This window comes from Bos indicus x Bos taurus, chromosome 25 (assembly GCF_003369695.1).
Source record: "Bos indicus x Bos taurus breed Angus x Brahman F1 hybrid chromosome 25, Bos_hybrid_MaternalHap_v2.0, whole genome shotgun sequence".
In the NCBI taxonomy this organism is placed as follows: Eukaryota; Metazoa; Chordata; class Mammalia; order Artiodactyla; family Bovidae; genus Bos; species Bos indicus x Bos taurus.
This window is the reverse complement of record NC_040100.1, coordinates 32,424,587-32,443,216: the sequence shown is the minus strand read 5'-3', so window position 1 is coordinate 32,443,216 and position 18,630 is coordinate 32,424,587. Positions and strand designations below refer to the sequence as shown.

At 49.6% G+C, this 18,630-nt stretch overlaps 1 protein-coding gene across 1 annotated transcript in view; it reads right to left on the bottom strand.

The window, feature by feature from the left end:
* Window positions 1-18,630, bottom strand: part of LOC113883389 — a 140,794-nt gene that overhangs the window by 48,409 nt on the left and 73,755 nt on the right. Inside the window, exons 30-35 of the mRNA XM_027527059.1 lie at window positions 10,395-10,703; window positions 9,293-9,522; window positions 9,078-9,215; window positions 5,129-5,482; window positions 3,637-3,993; window positions 2,052-2,360 (exon numbers count right to left, since the gene is read on the bottom strand). Of these exons, the coding sequence (XP_027382860.1) occupies window positions 2,052-2,360; window positions 3,637-3,993; window positions 5,129-5,482; window positions 9,078-9,215; window positions 9,293-9,522; window positions 10,395-10,703 (1,697 nt within the window). The remainder of the gene's footprint in view (window positions 1-2,051; window positions 2,361-3,636; window positions 3,994-5,128; window positions 5,483-9,077; window positions 9,216-9,292; window positions 9,523-10,394; window positions 10,704-18,630) is intronic.

The following is an 18,630-nucleotide window of genomic DNA, read 5'->3' as shown; positions in this document are numbered from 1 at the left end:
CGTGAAAGCAACTGGTCAAGAGCCTTAGAACACTGGCAGCTCTGAAACAGGTATTTCCCCTCCTCTCCTCCCCCAACCCCTCCAACTCCCCAGGCTCACAGAACCCAAACACCTGCTCCTGAGAGGGGATGGGAGCCTGTTCAGGAAGCAGGCTGCAAGGCCGGCCCACGTGGGCATCTCCCTAGGCTCCGCCCACCAGCGCGCTGCGGACCACAGGGCAGGTCCATCTAATCATGACAGTGGAGGAGGTCACTGCACCCATCTACGATGATGACTCTGAAGCCCCGGGAGGAACAGGGATATGCTCAAGGCCACCAGGAACAGGGGGCAGAACATTTATTCACAGTCTGGGCTTCCTGGCCTTCCAGTGCCCAGGACAGCTGCCTGGCTCCACCCGCCTGACACAGCGTTTGACCCTATTAACTCTTTCCTCCCCAGCCATGAGCTCTCCTTCTCCCTTGGGGTTCCTCCTCCTCCTGGCTTGTTCTTCTTGGTACCCTTGGCTGTTTCCCTCTCATCTTCCCCAGCTTTGCAACCTGAATGCTTAGTCTCCACCTACCCCACAGCCACCTCAGCCAGTCTGTGACTTTTTTAAGAGTTCTTTTCTTTTTTAATGTGGACCATTTTAAAAATCTTTATTGAATTTGTTACAATATTGCTTCTGTTTTATGTTTTGGTTTTTGGGCCCTGAGGCATGTGGGATCTTCGCCCCACGACCAGGGATTGAACCTGCAACCCCTGTATTGAAAGGGGAAGTCTTAACCACTGGACCACCAGGGAAGTCCTCAGTCTGTGGCTTTAAATGTGACCACCAAGAGGAGGAGACCTCCAGTTCAGACCACAGCTGACCTCCTGAGAGCCCTGTCAGATTTAACACATCAAAAAGGGCCTGTGAGTCTGCGACACCCCCTTCCCAACCCTCCTTCTCCACCCACGTCCTTCCTATCACAGGAACAGCAGCAGCCTCAGTCCTCTTCTTACACAGTCGCCATCTGGCTCCCCTACTTCTCACACCCACATCTGACTTCTTTCCAATCCTATCTTTCCACCTCCGTGATGGATCCTGAATCCGAGGGTGCTCCCACCCCATGGGCTTTTTATAAAACAGAAGTCAGCAAACGCCTGCCCACCAGCCACATCCAGCCCGCTGCCTGCTGTAAATAAAGCTTTATTGGAACACAGTCATGCCCATTCACCGCATACTGTCTATGGCACATTGCACTACAATAGCAGCACTGAGTAGTTACATCAGCGGCTGAATGGCCTGCAAAGTCTAAGATATTTGCTATCTGGACTTTCATAGAGACGGTTTGCTGATCCCAGTCCTAGAGAATGCCCTTCCCTCTCCAGCTCTGCTTCAGGGCCTTTACACTGGCCATGCCCAGAAAATCCTTTCCCCTTGGGACTTCTCTGGTGGTCCAGTTACTAAGACTTCACACCCTCAACGCAAGGGTCCTAGGTACGATCCCTGGTCAGGGAACTAGATCCCAAATCCCGCAACTAAGAGTTGGCATGCCACATCCAAGGTCAGGGAACTAGATCCCAAATCCCACAACTAAGAGCTCTCATGCCACATCTAAAGATCCCACATGCCTCAACTAAGACTTGGTGCAACCAAATAAATAAATAGAAACAAACATTTTTTAAGAAAAGAGAAAACCTTCTCCTCGGGTACCCACAATCCTACTCTCTCCTCTTTCAGGTCTGTGCTTAAATGTCACCCCGTTTGGGGGACCAACCTTGACCGACATATAAAATTGCAGTATCTGCCCTGTTTTTCATGACCCCCTTTTCCCCTTTCTCTCTCTCCTTTGCCCTCACCCCTGTGTAATACACTCCCACAGTTCGGTGATTTATCCTGGGGGTTGCCTGTCTACCCAGGGAGGCACTCATCTCTGCCGTGTTTACAGCTGTATGTCTAGGGCTTAGAGGAGATTCTCCAGTCCTCCAGAGTTCACCCCATCTCTGTCACTTTGGCAGTGGTTAAAAAGGAGGGTTCCTGCCTGGAGACCCTGGCGCTCACCCCTCGCGCTCACCCCCGGCACACATACCTGCAGGCCCTCGCAGGAGCTCTCGGCCACCACCCGCCACTGCAGCCGGCGGTCCAGCTGCAGCTCACCACTGCCCTGAAGCTCGCAGGCCCCAGTGTGCAGCTCCAGGCGCAGCCGGTGCCCGGCCTCCCACCCACAATGGACGGTTAGCGAGGTCTCCGGGGGAAGCGCATGCGGTGCAGGCAGCGTGGGCCTCAGTTTCGCTCGGAGTGTGGCCTCGGATGGGTGCAGAGTCACCACCAAGGTCAAGGAAGCAGTCTGGTTGGCCGCTGCAAGGACCCCTGACGCTTCTGCTTCCCCACCCAAGGCCTGCAGGGAGTCGCTGAGCTGTGTCTCTGCTTGGAGGCCCAGGCCCTGCTGGACCCCAGAGAGAGGGGTCAGAGGGGGGTCCCACACCGAGTGGCCCGATTCTCCATCTTCAGCCCTCTTCCTCACCCCCGCTCCTCTCCCATTACAGTAACAACAAAACTGCAGCTTCAACCACAACACACAACAGTTGTCCATCAGAGAACACTCAGTACACACACAGTCTCATGCCGAGTGCTTCATCAGAATGTTCTCTTTTCACGCTATTCCAACGACTCTGAGATTGGTAGTTACTAGTCCCCATTTTACAGATGGGAACACCGAGGCTCAACAAGGCGAAGTCATTGCCCAGAATCACATAGCTAATAAGTAGAGGAGCTAAGGTTTGAACCTGATCTGTTTTCAGTCTGTGCTTCACCTCTCTGCTGTCCACTAGGACAGTCACTAACCACATGGGGCTGGTTCCATCTAAATTAAAATGAAGCCCAAGTAAGAATTCAGTTTCTCTGGAGCATGAGTAAAATCGTCTTAAGCCTTCAGTAGCTCCCTGTGGCTAGTGGCTACTGCCCTGGATAGCAAAGAACATCTCCATCATCGTAGAAAGTCCTAGTGGGTAGGCCTGCTTCATCCCATGATGCTCTGCTCTCTTGTGGACCAATCCTGTGTCGCCCTGATTAACAGAGACAGAACATCTGCCAGCACCCAGCCCTACGCTCAGGGATGCCGAGTGGACCAGACCCTGTCTCTACGCTCAGGAAGCTCCATCAGGAGACACAGGGCAGGGGCCTGTGCCACTCAGACGAGGGCACCAGCCCTGTCTGCTGACCTAGACTCCAGCTTCCCCCTTTCCTGAGTCACGGGGTCCCCTTCCCCCAAACATCACAGGACAATCCTCAGACTGTCTCTCGGCTCATATAGAACCCAGCCTGTGGTTTTTAACAGGTTATGAAACCAAGATGCAACTGTTTCCAACTGTCATAAGAAGAGTTCCTCTCATTCCCTTCCTGCTCTTAAAATTTTACTAAAAAGACAGACTCATAAATTCTGAGCCTGTGGTCAAGTTCCATGGCACTGCGTGCCTCTAATCTCACCCAGCCTCGATCTCCTCATCTGTCAAATGGGAACACGGATGAGAGATAAGAGGGGTCAAGGGTCCAACAGGGCTTTGGGGAAATAGTAGCTGGTCTCGGGAAGTCCCTGGAGGGGGTGTCAGCCAGGCTCAGGCCTCACGCTGATGGGAAGCTCCTCTCCAGGCACCTCGTGGGCCCGCTCTACACACCTCCAGCAGCGGGCAGCCCGGCTCGGTGGCCAGCATCCACGTGCTCTGGTTCTCAGTGTGCTGCTCCAGGGCACCCTGCAGCCGGCACGGCCCCATCTGGAGGGACAGGGAGCTGTGGGGGGCAGGGCCAGGCTGGACGGTCAGGCTGATGGCACTCCGGGGTGGCAGGCCCAGTCGGCCCAGGAGGGGCAGGGAGTGGGCCAGGTGCCCCAGGACCAAGGTCTGGGGCCCGCAGGAACGGGCCAACTGCAGGTGGGCATCTCCACGGTCACTATGGAAGTCCGTGGTCAGGTCGAACTCGCAGGGGCCCCAGCTTAGGCTGCCCTTGGAGCGCAGGGCCCGCGGGATTCCTGTCGCCTGGAATATGGAGAAAGTGGTTGGATTTCAGGTGAGTGCCAGAAGCCAGGTGGCGCTAATGGTAAAGAACCCGCCTGCCAATGCAGGAGACAGAGATGCGGGTTCGATCCCTGGGTTGGGAAGACCCCCTGGAGGAGGGCATGGAAACCCACCACAGTATCCCTGCCTGGAGGACCCCATGGACAGAGGAGCCTCGTGGGCTACTGCCCATGGGGTCACAAAGAGTAGGACACGACTGAAGTAACTCAGCACACACACACACACCAGAAGTCAAGGTGGGGGAGCTGGAGACACGTCTGGGTGGGAAGAGGGCAGCAGTGGCCCCACGGCCTAAACTCTATCAGCACCTCCTTCTGCAAGGTGAGCGATACCAAGGGTACCCCATCAAGAGATGTGGGCTCAAATTCCCATTCCACCACTAACTCGGTCTCTCCAAACACACAGACTCAGTTTACCCATCTCTAAAATGGGAGTTGATCATAAATTGCTGGGAGATGGAAGTAAGTTAATCCTTGTGAATCCAAAGCCAGGCATCCAGAAAGCACTGGCTACTGGAATGAGATCACGAACATCAATGTACACTTGCTGGAGGGCAGAGACCTTAAGCAACTGGGGTCTTAAGTGCTCCACTGGGGCCTAAGACACACCCAACACAGAAGCACAGATCCAAGATGGGAATGAATGAGTCCCCCCACCTCTCTGGGCCCCAGTGTATCATGGGGGACGAGGGGGTACAAGCAGCCCTTTCCCCCAGGGGGTGAGGATTCAAGGAGCCTCAGAGAGTACTCAGCATTCATATTATTTCTCTGCACTAGTCTCATTCTTACTCCTGGATCCTTAACCCCAGGGATGCAGGAAGTGAGATATAAGAACAGAACCAACTTGAACCACAGAAAAGATGCGAACCAGTGTCTCAGGAGGGCCCTTTGCAAAAGAGGAGAAAAATTGAATTCTGGTCCTGTTTTTGGCTCAAAGCTTTACAGTCAATGAGTCCCCTAGTTTAAGAGACAACAGCAAAAGAAAAAAATAGCCCAAAGTTTCCCATGCTGAGTGCAAAGCTGGGCATACAGTAGGTGGTTAATAATTTATAAAGGGAGGTGGGAACCCACACTGACATGTGGGGCGGGGGGCTTACCTCCAGCAGAGGGCAGTGATTCACCAGGGCCAGGGTCCAGTTGTGTGTGACGCTGGCCTCTGATCTGAAGTCCCCACGGGCGGTCAGGGTGCACAGGCCCAGGGCCACCTCCAGCTGGGCCCGGGCGGGTTCATCTCCCCCCACGGACACTCGGATGTGGTTGTTGGGGGGGACTCCCAGTGCCTGAAGTGGAGGCCACGCGTGCTGGAGGCCAGTGTCCAGATGAGCACGGTGGCCGCAGGCTGAGTGGATGTGGGCTCGGGCGAAGGTGTCCCCAGACGATACCTGAGCCACCAGGCTGGCCCCAAAGGTGTGCACCAGGAAGGAGCTGTTCAGTGCCAGCACAGCTGGATTCTGCTGCCAAGAAAGGCCAGGTGAGGGGGTCCTTACAGAACCCCATGAAGTGTGCCCACTGTCCGTTTGTCCACAGGTGGTCAAGAAAGCCCTCATCCTCCGGGGGCACCCACCACCTCTCTTCTCTTTGAAGAGCTGAAAACAGCCTCCCGGGGTGGGTGGGGGGGGAGGTCAAGAAATCTAACTATTGAGAGCAGTTTGGGGCCCCTCATGCCCCCCTCGCCTGGGGCTTCCCTGGTGGCTCAGATAGTAAGTAATCTGCTTGCAAGGCAGGAGGCCTGGGTTCGATCCCTGACTTGGGAAGATCCCCTGGAGAAGGGCATGGCAACCCACTCCAATATTCTTGCCTGCAGAATCCCATGGACAGAGGAGACTGGCAGGCTACAGTCTATGGGGTCACAAAGAGTCGGACACAACTGAGAGACTGACAAAAACAAAAAATGCCCCCTCCCCTGAGGTCTCTGTTTTCTCCTCTCTTTTCCACAATAGAGTGCAGGCCTCTCAACCTCTCTGGTCTGGACATGTCCCTCTTAATGCCCCAAATGGAAGTTACTTGTGTCTCTAAGTGGTATATTCTCAGGACCTGGGGTTCTGCGGGGCGAAGTCTGCACCCACAGGACAGAACTAGGAACTGGCCCTCAGCCCCTTCCTGTCACCCAGCACTCTGCCCCAAATGGAAGTCAGTGTGCCTCTAAGTGGGATAATTCTCAGGATCTGGGGTTCTGGGGGGAGTCTGCACCCCCAAGACAGAACCAGGAGCTGCCCTCAGCCCCTTCCTGTCACCCAGCACTCATCTGTCTGCCTGGGGCGGGGACAGCGCCTCCGGTGATGGGGGGAACGCATGTATCAGCTCCACCGAGGCCAAATGGAGACCACGAGAGGGGCCACGGAGCTCGGGGTGGCCTCCCATGGGGCCAGGGCATGGCTCTCCTGCTTGGATGTCACTGGCCTGCTCCAGGACTGAGGAATGCCCCGTTTCTAGCCCTTTCCTGGAATTCCAAGCCATGACTCTCAGAGGGAAGTTCCACCCATTCACAGCTCCTGTCCTAACCCTCCTGCGTAGTTAGTCCTTGCAGCAAACACCCTCCCCTCCTGCCGCCAGCTCTGAGTCTTTCTCACACGTGTAGCTATTCATTTCACGTGCCCCCCTAGTCTTAAGTTTCCTCTGGGGGGAGGCAGCCCATCTGCCCCTTAAGACCCCTTCAATCCTGATCCTCAATTCCCTTGGTTAACCCTCCTGCCATCTAGGCCACTGTGCAACCCTAGGAAGGTGACTTCACGTCCCTAAGCCTCAGTTTCCTCATCTGTAAAATGAGATTATGATTCCCTGGTAGCTGAAACCAGGGCAAAAGAGAGGGTACCCAACTGAGACGGCACTTAACGTGCACTGGTCCGCTTCCTGCTCGACAGCGTGAGGTGGGGACGCGCTGTATACTGCCACCGCAGGATACAGATGACAAGGCTGACGCTCAGAGAGGTCAAGGCCCGGCTAAGTCACACAGCAGGTGAGTGGCAGGAGCGGGCAGAAAGCTGTGGTAGTTTGAGTTTTCTGGCCCTTGGGTCTCCCTGTGCTGGGTGAAGCCACTGCCACTACTCAAGCTGGAGGCATGAAAGCGTCACACGCTTTGTGCTCACAGAGGGGACACTGGCAGAGACTGTCCTCCCCAAGGACGTTCCCTCTACCTGGACAGCCAGGTGTCGAGCCCACAGCACTGGCTCCCAGGCCCTCAGGCAGTGCCCCAGGCAGGACACCCAGCAGCACCCATTCAACACCTCCAGATTCGTGTCTCCCCCGCTCCCCGAGCAGGTCGGTTCCTTGGGCCGGCTCCTCCAGGGGAACCAGCAGGCAGCCAGGCCAGGCGAGTGTGCGCCTCCCCCAGGGCCATGCCCAGGGCTATGCTCACTGCCTGGTGCCCCACAGCCAGCTGGGCTGAAAGCTCTGCTGAGCCAGCCCTACAACCAGCTGTCTGCTCAGCTGTCCACAGGGCAGTCCTGACCAGGTCCAGTTCACCCACAGCTCTTGGTCCAGGAGACACTGGGTGCCGCTAGAGATGAGGGAATCCAAGCCCTGCACGCGGGCCTCCCCACCAGGATTTGCCTTTGAAGGAGATAACCTACTGTTCACCTGGGCCCTGGCCCGGGAGAGCTCAGAGCTTCATGGGCTGGGCTGAGGCCCAGCCTGGGCAGCATGTGTGCCTGTAAGGCCCACGCTCCGTCTTCCCTGAAAGGCCCAGATATGCCTGTCACCAGCCCAGACCCCCCCCCCACTCCCACCCCCAGGGCAAAGGCTGGCTTGAAACACTTAAATCCTGGGTCCTTGTCACTGTGTTTACAGAAGGAACCACCCATCCGCTATCAGGCTGGGCTGGGAGCCCAGATGCAGGTCCCTGGGGATGCTAAGGGCTTGCAGGAGGGGACTGTGCAGGTCAGCCTGGCAGTGGGCCCCGCCTTCCCTAAGCCATCCAGCAGGAAGGCCTTGGTGCTCAGACTGTGCCTGCCCCTCCCCAGCCTTCCCCGGAGGCAGACCACCATCTATCTCTGCTGCCCTGATGGTGACAGAGACTCTGGTACCTCAAGAAGCCACTTGGCGATGTACCCTCCAGCAAAGCCCTGACAGCTAGGCAGGCATGACATCTCCTCTGCAGGTGACCTAGGATGGCCAGCAGGGTGGGCAGGGGGCATGTGTAGGCATGAGGTATTTTCCCCAACCTTGACCCTGGACAGAGCGTTAAGATCCAATTGACCCCATCTCCCCTAGTGAAGGCCTCCCTGGGAAGATGACCCTCAAAGAGAGGTTTGTGCAAAACGAAGTGCTAACCCACAGCATCGTCACAGTCGGAAGTAACCGGAACTCATGTCCTCACAGAGCCTGTGTGCCAGGCTCTCACTGGTTCCTCATTGGATCCTCAAGGTAACTATGGGAGGCAGGCATTATTAACAGTCCCATTTTGCAGATGAGAACACTGAGGCACAGGAGAGTAAGCAACTGGCCTGAAGTCATGCAATTGGTAAGTGATGAAGCAGCTTGGCTTATGGGCCGCACACCTTGCTCACTCATCCTGCCTCCCGCACACTCTGGATGCCGTTTAGCCACACCAGTGATGGGCACAAAGGTGGTTTCCTGTTTTTTGTTCTTGAGACCAATGTAAAAGATAGCTGGCCAGTGTTCCAGGTTTCCCCAGGGGAGGTACTCAGAACGTGAACGGATGGGTGCGCGTCTCAGCGGACCAGATAAACCCAGAGTGTCTCTACTCCACTGCCACTTACAGGGGCAGGGGAGGGAGCGTTAACAGGAAGAGAAGAGAAGTGGGCAGAAGAGAAGACAGGGTGGGGAGGAAGAAAGGAAGGGAATGTGGATGAATGGGAGGGGAGGGTGGGAGGAAAGGAGAAAGGATGGAAGAGAAGAAGGGAGGATGGGAAATTTGGTGAGAGCCTGGGAGGGAAGGTGGGCGGGGCGGGGCGGGGCGGGGGCGGTGGGCGGGGCGGGGGCGGTGGGCGGGGCAAGCTGGTGGAAACTGGGTAGGTTATTAGAGAAGTTGCAGAGGCAGTGACCCTGGCTTGGCCCCACCCACATGCAGACCTAAGGGTTACTTACCTGGAGCCTCACGAGGCTAGGGTGCAGCCCCAGGGTCAGCTCCTGACCGTCACCTGCTCCCCTCCTCTCCTTGGCTCCACCAAGTTCCTCGCCATCCACGCTCACCACCAACCCTGCCTCCAGACTGGGTCCCTCCAGCTGGGCAGAAGCACAGCTGTGGGTGTCCCTCGGACCCACTCCTCCCACGAGGCCCCGGGCCCAGCCCTCTCACCCACCTGCAAGTGTCCACGGCCATCCACGGAGAAGGGGAGGCCCCAGCGCCCGAGGCCGGGCACCGTGTGGTGGAGGCTGGCGCGGAGCTGGCTGCCGGGTGCACTGGTGGCCACGCCCTCCAGGCCAAGGGCCCCATCCAGCTGACCCCCGGAACTTCGCAGCATCATGCGCACTGAGAAGTTGGAAGTGACGTGGGTGTGTGACAGGAGTATCCCTGCCTCGGAGGAGAGCCCTGGGGGCGAGAGGAACCACAGAGATGGCATGCCCCACGGGAGCCAGAACAGGCTCCCTGACAGCCCGCCTTCTCTCTTGAGGGTCCCCTGAGCCCTGAGGCGAACTCGCCTCCCAGATCCTTCCTAAGACCACAGTGGCCACACCTGGCAAGTAACAGGCCCTATGTCCCCTTTGGATTCCTCGCTCCCTAAAGGTAGGGATGGGCTCTTAGGAAGCAGGGGTCTGATCCTGTGCTCTCACCTTGCTGCACCTTTGGGACCCCCAGGCCCATGGAATTGTCCCCAAGAAGCTAGAGCTGGGGGTGTCTGAGCTATTTCCTAACTGCGGTGCCAAGAACATCCTGGAAGTCCTGCTAAACCAGGTTTCCAAGCCCAGAAGCTGGACTGGGGGTGGGGAGTCCTGGGAGGAGGGGCAGGTGGCAGGGGCTATCTGCCCTCTAGTTTGGAGGTGTGTCTGTGGTGGTGGTGGTAGCTTAGCTGCTAAGTCGTGTCTGACTCTGAGACCCCATGGCCTGTAGCCCGCCAGGCTCCTCTGTCCATGGGATTTCCCAGGCAAGAATACTGGAGTGGATTGCCATTTCCTTCTCCAGGGGATCTTCCTGACCCAGGGATCGAACTCACGTCTCTTGCTTGGCAGACAGATTCGTTACCACTAAGCCACCTGGGGAGCCTGGGTGTGTCTGTACTGGGTTGCAACTGGTGTTCTGGCTGAAAAAGAGCCCAGGGAAGATGGAGGCACTGGGAGAAGGTGGTGGGGGAAGGAAACAGAGCTGGGAGGTGGATTTAGGGACCGGGGGCTCTAAGTCCCTTGGCTGCAGGCCCTGGGAGTCTTTAGGGAAGGAAGCCACTGGGCTCTCTCAGCCCCTCCTACCTGCCTCACTCAAAGCGCTGATGTTGTGACTCAGGCTGCCAGAGAGCTGGCCATGCCCAGGGCCCCAGGTGCAGACCCCGACCAGAGCCAGGCTGGCCGTGTCAGCACGGAGGCTGGCCTGGCCCCCGAGGCTCCCCGTCTGGGCCTGCAGCCGCCCGCTCAGCCGGAGCTCTCCTGGCAAGGCCTGGCTGCTGTTCTGGGCAAGGATGCAGGTCACACTGCGCATGCTGGTGCTGTTCCCTGCCCTCTCGTGCTTGTCCCGCAAGAGGAATCCCAGCACGGCTGAGTCGGCAGTGACCTTGATAGTACCTGCAAAGGATGGGAAATAGTCCGAAAAAAGAAGGGCGTCAGCCCAGGGCACTGGGCTGCTTTGGGAAAGAAGGAATAGAACCCAGGGGCAGGAAGTTCCTAGATCCATGATGTAATGTTAACTCATGTCAGAGAGAGCATATCTGAGAACAGGAGCAAATGAAATCAGCTTCCCCTACCCCCAGGATGCTCCGAGGACCAAACAACCTAATTCACAAATAAAGCAGCTTTGGATAAAAGCAGTAAGCCTGATAAGGCATGTCTGTTAACACCAGCGCTGCTGAATCCTGCTCACGAGAGTCACATATCACCATGATGGAATGGCCCCATTTTATAGGCAACAAAACTGAGACCTGGGAATTTTGGAATTTTAGGAAGAAAAAAATTGCTCAGAGGTGTCTTCCACCCTGGAGAAAAAGATTCCATACCCTTGACCCAGGCCATACATAAGTCATGCATTAGGGATATTCTCGCTCTTATCAAAACCATTTAGGTTTCCTGACCCCCACGAGTCTCCACTAGGGCCTTAATGTGGTCCAACTGCCCAAGTTCCCTCCTCTCATTCAAGTGACTCAGGGGTCACTACCTCCAGGAAGCCTTCCTTGACCCTTCTGCAGCCACAGCCCTGGTTAGACACCCTCGTTCTATGCTTCCAGACACCGAGCGCATGCTAAACTCTGTCACAGAGTACTTTCCATACAGATAGAACTTTCTCACAGAATCTTGCAATCATCTTTTTTACAGATTCTTTACATTGTAGGGCCCTGTGTCTCCATGTTCTCTAGAAGGTTAACCTGTGTCCTTATCTGGAAAACATGGATAATCAAGAGTAAAACTTCACTTGATTACTGTGAAGAAAATTGAAATAGTGTCCATGGAATAGTATAGAATTCGAGAATAAACCCACCACAAATGCTTAGTTGGTTTTTGACAAAAGCACAAAGTAGAAAAAGGACACTCCTTTCAAAAAATGTGCTGAATTGATTGGAAGTCCACATGTAAAAAAGCTACCACGAACCTTGCCGAAACCTACACACAAATTAATAAAAACTGACCACAGAAGAAAAGGGAACCCCCCAACACTGTTAGTAAGAATGCAAACTGGTACTAATAGAGAACAGTATGCAGGTCCTTAAAAAAAAAGGAAATAGAACTATTATATGATCCACTCTTGAGCATATATCTGGAAAAGATGAAAACTCTAATTTAAAGAGATAAATGTACCCCAATGTTTATAGCAGCATCTAAGGATAGCCAAGATCTAAGGATCCATTTGGAGAAGGCAATGGCAACCCACTCCAGTACTCTTGCCTGGAAAATCCCATGGATGGAGGAGCCTGGTGGGCTGCAGTCCATGGGGTCGCTAAGAGTCAGGCACAAGTGAGCGACTTCACTTTCACTTTTCAGTTGTATTGGAGAAGGAAATGGCAACCCACTCCAGTATTCTTGCCTGGAGAATCCCAGGGACAGAGGAGCCTAGTGGGCTGCCGTCTATGGGGTCGCACAGAGTCGGACACGACTGAAGCGACTTAGCAGCAGCAAGGATCCATTAACAGATGAATGGATAAAGAAGATGTGATACACACACACACACACACACACACACACACACGACAGAACATTACTCAGCCATAAGAAGAAAATATTGTCATTTGCAGAAACATGGATGGACCTAGAGATTATCATACTAAGTGAAGTAAGTCAGACACAGAAGACACAATTAGAGAAAAGTCCAACAGCAACAAAGACCCAGCACAGCCAATAAATACATAAAATCACTTTTTTTTAAAAAAAGACTAGCCATAGGTATTTTCAAAATACATATCTGATAAAGGACTTGTAAATGATTCCCACATTCAATAAGCACCCAAGCAACTCAATTTTTAAAATGAGCAAAAATTTTGTTTGTTTGTTTTTTGGCCATGGCACCACGAGGCATGGGGCTCTTAGCTCCCCAGCGGGACTGACCTTGCACTGGAAGCTCAGTCTTAACCTCTGGACCACCCGGGAAGTCCCTAAAGTGGGCGAAATGTCTGAACAGACACTTCAAAGAAGATTTACAGTGGCAAATAAGCCTATGAAAAGACGGTCAACAAAATTAGTCATTTGTGTGCTTAGTTGCTCAGTCGTGTCTGACTCTGAGACCCCGTGGACTGTGGCCTCCCGTCTCCTCTGTTCATGGGCATTCTCCAGCCAAAAATACTGGAGTGGGTTGCCATGCCCTCCTCCAGGGAACCTTCCTAACCCAGGAATCGAACCAGGGTCTCCTGCACTGCAGGCAGATTCTTTACCAGCTGAGCTACCAGGGAAGAGGGAAATCCAAATTAAAACCAAAATGAGATACAATTACAAATCAATTAGAACGATAAAAACGAAACTCAAAGCCGAAAACTGACAATACAAATTGCTAGCAAAGACGCAGAGCAACTAGGATCCTCACACACTGCTGCTGGGAGTAGAAACGGTACAGCAACTCTACAAATAGTCTGGCCATTTCCTATAAATATATACTTGCCATACAACACAACAATCCCATGCCTAGGTATTTACCAAAGAGAAATGAAATCACATGTTCCCACAAAAACCGGTAGACCCATGATGGTTGAAGCTTTATTCGTAATTGGATAACTGGGGGCTTCCCTAGTGGCTCAGCTGGTAAAGAATCCACCTGCAATGTAGGAGACCCTGGTTCTATTCCTGGGTCTGGAAGATCTGCTGGAGAAGGACAGGCTACCCACTCCAGTATTCTTGGGCTTCCCTGGTGGCTCAGCTGGTAAAGAATCTGTCTGCAATGTGCGAAACCTGGTTTCAATCCCTGGGTTGGGAAGATTCCCTGGAGAAGGGAATGGCTACCTACTCCAGTATTCTGGCCTGGAGAATTCTATGGACTATAGAGGCCATGAGGTCGCAAAGAGTTGGACACGAATGAGCGATTTTCATTTTCATTCATAATTGAAAATACTAGAAACAACACAAATAGCTTTCAGCTGTGAATGGATAAACTGCAGCACTGGGACTTCCTTGGTAGTCCAGTGGTTAAGAATTCTATGCAGGTTCGCTCCTGGTTGGAGAACTAAAAGATCCCACATGCCATGGAACAACTAAGCCCATGTGCCCAACTACTGAGCCCGTGTGCTGCAACCAGAGATACCATATGCTGCATCTAAGACCCAATGCAGTCAAATAAATAAGTAAAATATTTTTAAAGCTGCAGCATATCCACACAATGGAATACTACTTACCAACAAAAGGGGGAAAACCTACTGATATATACAACTTGGCTGAATATCAACCACATTATGTAGGGCAAAGATGTCATACTCAAAGTTTCCGTACCATACGATTCCATTCACGTGACATCTTGGAGTAGCCCAAGCTACAGGGACAGACAACTGGGTGGCTGCCAGGGACTGGGGGTGGGGCAAAGGCTAATGACAGTGAGCAGCAGGAAGGAACTTCTGGAGGAGATGGAATTGTTCTGCATCTAGACTACGTTGGTGGGTACACCACCAGTTTATCAGAACTGAAAGGGTTCTTCCCTGTATGTAAATTGTGCCCCAAGAAAGTATACCTCAATAATTGCCTTCTTTGGAAGGCAGAAATAGAGACACAGATGTAGAGAACAAGGTATGGATGCCAAGAGGGGAAATGAGAGGGTGAGATGAACTAGGAGACTGGGATTGGCATATATACACGATCATGTATAGAACAGGAAACGAATGAGAACCTCCTGTGTAGCACAGGGACCCCTTCTCAATGCTCAGTGGCCACCTAAATGGGAAAGAAATCCAAGAAAAGGGGATATATGTACAGGTATAGCTGATTCACTTTGCCGCACAGCAGCAAACAACACAACATTGTACAGTTGTTTTTTTTTTTTTTTTAAATAAAGCAATATGTGTTAAGATCAGCATGCGAGTCTGTTATCAGCTGCAAATGACAAACTTCAGAAAGATGAAGGGGAGACCACCAGTGTAAATCAAAGTAAACTTGAGAACAGTACCCTGATGTAACTTTCTTTATTTGATAAGTTTTTTCAAACCTATGTCATACAGTCTTAGGTATTTTATTATGCAATTAGCTTTCTTTAAAAAAAAATCCACTTTAAAAGTTGTTACTGAATTTGTTATAATATTGCTTCTGTGTTAGGCTTTGCTTTTTTGGCCAGGACGCAAATGGGGCCTTAGCTCTCTGACCAGGCATTGAAGCTGCACCCGCCTGTGTTGGAAGGCAAAGTCTTCACCACTAGACTGCCAGGGAAGTCCCTGCAATTTGGTTTTGCCACAATTTAACCAATTAGGAATTAGGAGGGTTGGTGTTAATATTACTCCAAGATGAGAGAATGATTCTATTTCCCCAAGGTTGGTAGAAAAGCAGAGTCTTTAGTTTCTGAAAAACTGGGCCCTGGACAGATGTTCAGCCAGGGCATGATGGTCAAGGATATTTGGGCAAAAAATCCCTTTTTGTGAAATCCTGACTTTTGGAACCTTGCAGTTTCACATAATCAAAAAATAAACACACAAAATTGATAGATTGGAAACTTGAAAATGGAATATAAACAGAAACCAGTGAACCAATTGTATTTCAAATGATTAACAGCATCACACAGGATGGGTGGGAGATTAACGCCAACTAAAGTTTAAATACCATGTTTGTATTTATTTTTTTGTGTTGAGTCGTGTCCAACTCTTTGCGGCTTCATGGACTATATACTCCACCAGGCTCCTCTGTCCATGAAAGTTTCCAGACAAGAATACTGGAGTGGGTTGCCATTTCCTACTCCAGGAGATCTTCCTGATCCAGGGATGGAACCCATGTCTAGTACCTCTCCTGCATTGGCAGGCAGATACTTGACCACTAGAGCCACCTGAGAAGCCCCGTTTGGATTTATACCCTCAGAAGAACTCTAAACAAATACCGAATTCTAATTAAAAGGCTTTGTTTCCTCAAAGATATAGGTTAGTAATTCTGACTTTCTATGTATTCTGGGGCTGAACAAATAACTAAATATATTGTGCAAAAGTAGAGCCAGATTTCTTGCTGCTGAAGAGAGGAATAAGAAATATGAAAGGGGGAAAGAAACAGAATGAACTTTTTCATGATGGACTGGAATTAAGAGCATCAGTATGAACTAGTAATTGTAAACTTATATACCTATAGACAGAAAAGATATGTGTGTATGTATGTACACACCCATCTGTTTTCTTGGTCTGTTCACTCAGAAGGCCTAGAAAGACATAAACACATCTAGATCCCAGATCTTAGTTTTTAAATACTATTTTCGCACAAAAGGAGTCAGGAATCCTTGGAGAAATGGCTTGTTCCATATTAGGGAAAGTGTAACGTGAGACTGAGACATTTTTTTGGCCATAAAGGAAGAAGTGGCCAAGGTATGATAGGGATATATCAAAAAGACACAGGAGATTTATCTCCATTAATGGTGGGACGGTGGGGACACTTCAATTGAGTAACCCTCTCAAGGTAACAATTGCATGTTCTGGACAAAACATATGAAGCAATTACCTGAAGTGACTAGAGAGTGACAATGGAGGGGAGTTAACACTTGGAGGAAAGGACCAGCGATGGTTGAGCTGCATGTTTTTACTCTTCTTGGTGCCAAGAAGGATGAGCAAAACTCAGACAGAAATCCACGGTCTTACCAATTACAGAATCAGAGAACAGAGTTCAGGGTGATGACAGCAAATGGAAAGTGAAGTGAGAAATTCCAGAGAGAACCACAGGGGAGAATCCCAAATTCTATGTATGAAGTCTGTCCAAAGCTAATCCTTGAACAAGGGTGGGACAGACTTCTAAGCAGACCTGCTAAGATAAAAGAGTTGAAAATTATTTCGACTGCAGCCCACCAGAAGAAAGACAGAGTCTAGATTTTGAGACCAGCCAAGTTTACTGCATGCTAAAAATTTTTTTTAAATAATAATACTCTTCAGAGAAATAGAAAATAATCAGTCTTAACATCACTTAAAATGTCCAGAATACAATCTCAAATTACTCAATGTACAAAGAAATAGTAAAATGTAAATCACATTTAAGAGAAAGGGCAATCAATAGTCAAGGGAGATCAACCTGAAGATGACCTTGACACTGGAATTAGCAGACAAAGATTTTAAAACAGCTCTTATAACCATGTTTGAAAATATAAGGAAAATATTCTTGTATTGAATGAAAACCAGAAATAAAAATAACCTAGTGATGATTCTAGAACTAAAAAATATTAAATCTGTGATTGAAAAAAATTATTGGACAATCTAAAAATTTTTTATTGGGGGGTGTTTGGAGAAGAAAGAGCTAGTGAACTTGAAGATAGACTGATAGATATTTAAAGCAAAGGAAAAAGGACTAAAAAGATCAACAGAGCTTCAAAGATCTGTGGAACAATGCAGAAACTTCTAAAACATGTGCAATTGGAAACCACAGATGAGGACAATGAGAACTGGTCAGAAAGAAATCTCTGAAGAAGCAAATATGAAAGTTTATCCAAATGTGTCAAGAAATATACATTTAAAAATATCCTTTAAGAATTAAGGCAAAATAGGACCTTTTCAAATAAATAAAAATTAAGGAGACTTATTGACAGCAAGCCAGCCTTCCAAGAAATGCTACAGGTGATTCTTCATACTGAAGAGAAATCATACCAGAAACTCTTAAGTAGAATGTGAAAGAATATACAGAGGCATAGTTGAAAGAGGAATAGATAAGTTAAAACTGAGTTCTAAAAATTCTTAAAATCATCAGAAAGAAGGCAAAAGAAAATACTAACAGAGGAAGAAAAAGTATATGATAAAGTCGAAAACAAAACAGCAAAATAGTAGACATAAATCTAATCATATCAATAATCATGATAAACATAAATCAACTAAATACTATAACAAAGCAGAGACTGTCAGACTAGATATATAAAGCAAAATCCCACTGTATGTGGGCTATAAGAAATGTACCTTAAATATTAAGGAAGTAAATATGTGGGAAGAAAAAGGATGGAAATATATATGTAGTACAAATGCTAAGAAAAAGCAAGAGTGGCAACATTAACATCAGACAAAATAGACTTCGAGACAAAGAACTGTGGGAGAGACAGCAGTCCATTTCCTAAGGATAGACCTGGCCGCTCACTAAGAATAATGATCACATATGCTTATACACCTAATACCAGTATGCCACGCACATACATGAAGCAAAAACCAAATGAAACAAGCTAGAGAAACCCACATAGTCGGCAAGTTTACCATCTTTCTCTGCTTGATACAATAACCAGGCAAAAAAATTCAGTAGAAGTATGTATCAGAACAATACAGCCAAGCATCTTGACTTAACTAACATTTATAGAACATTACACCCAACAACACTACAGAATACAAATTCTTTTTATTGCATAAGATGTGTTCACAAGACAGATATAGATTGGCCTATAAAACAAGTCACAACGAATATTAAAGGACTGATCCTACAGAAGAAATCCTCTGGCCATAACGAAATTAAATATTAAAAAGCTATCTAGAAAAATCTCAAATATTTGGAAATTAAGCAACAGACTTCCAATGCATGGCTGAAAGAAGCAATCATAAGGGAAATCTGAAAATATTTTAAAACAAATTATAATAAAAATTCACAACATCAAATTTTGTGGGATGCAGCTAAAGGAATATGTATGGTTTTACATGCTTATATTAGAAAAGGAAAAAGGTCTAAAAGTCAATGGGTTGAGGAGCTGCCATAAATAAATCATAAAAAGCACAGCAAAGTAAACCCAAATTAAGTGTAAGAAAGGAAATAATAGAGATAATGTCTGAAGTCAATGGAATTGAAAAGAGACAACAACAAAAAAAACCCAGAACATTTAAAAGAATAACATTTGTTTCTTTGAACAGATTTTAAAAATTGACAAAATCCTAGTTAGACTAATAAGGAA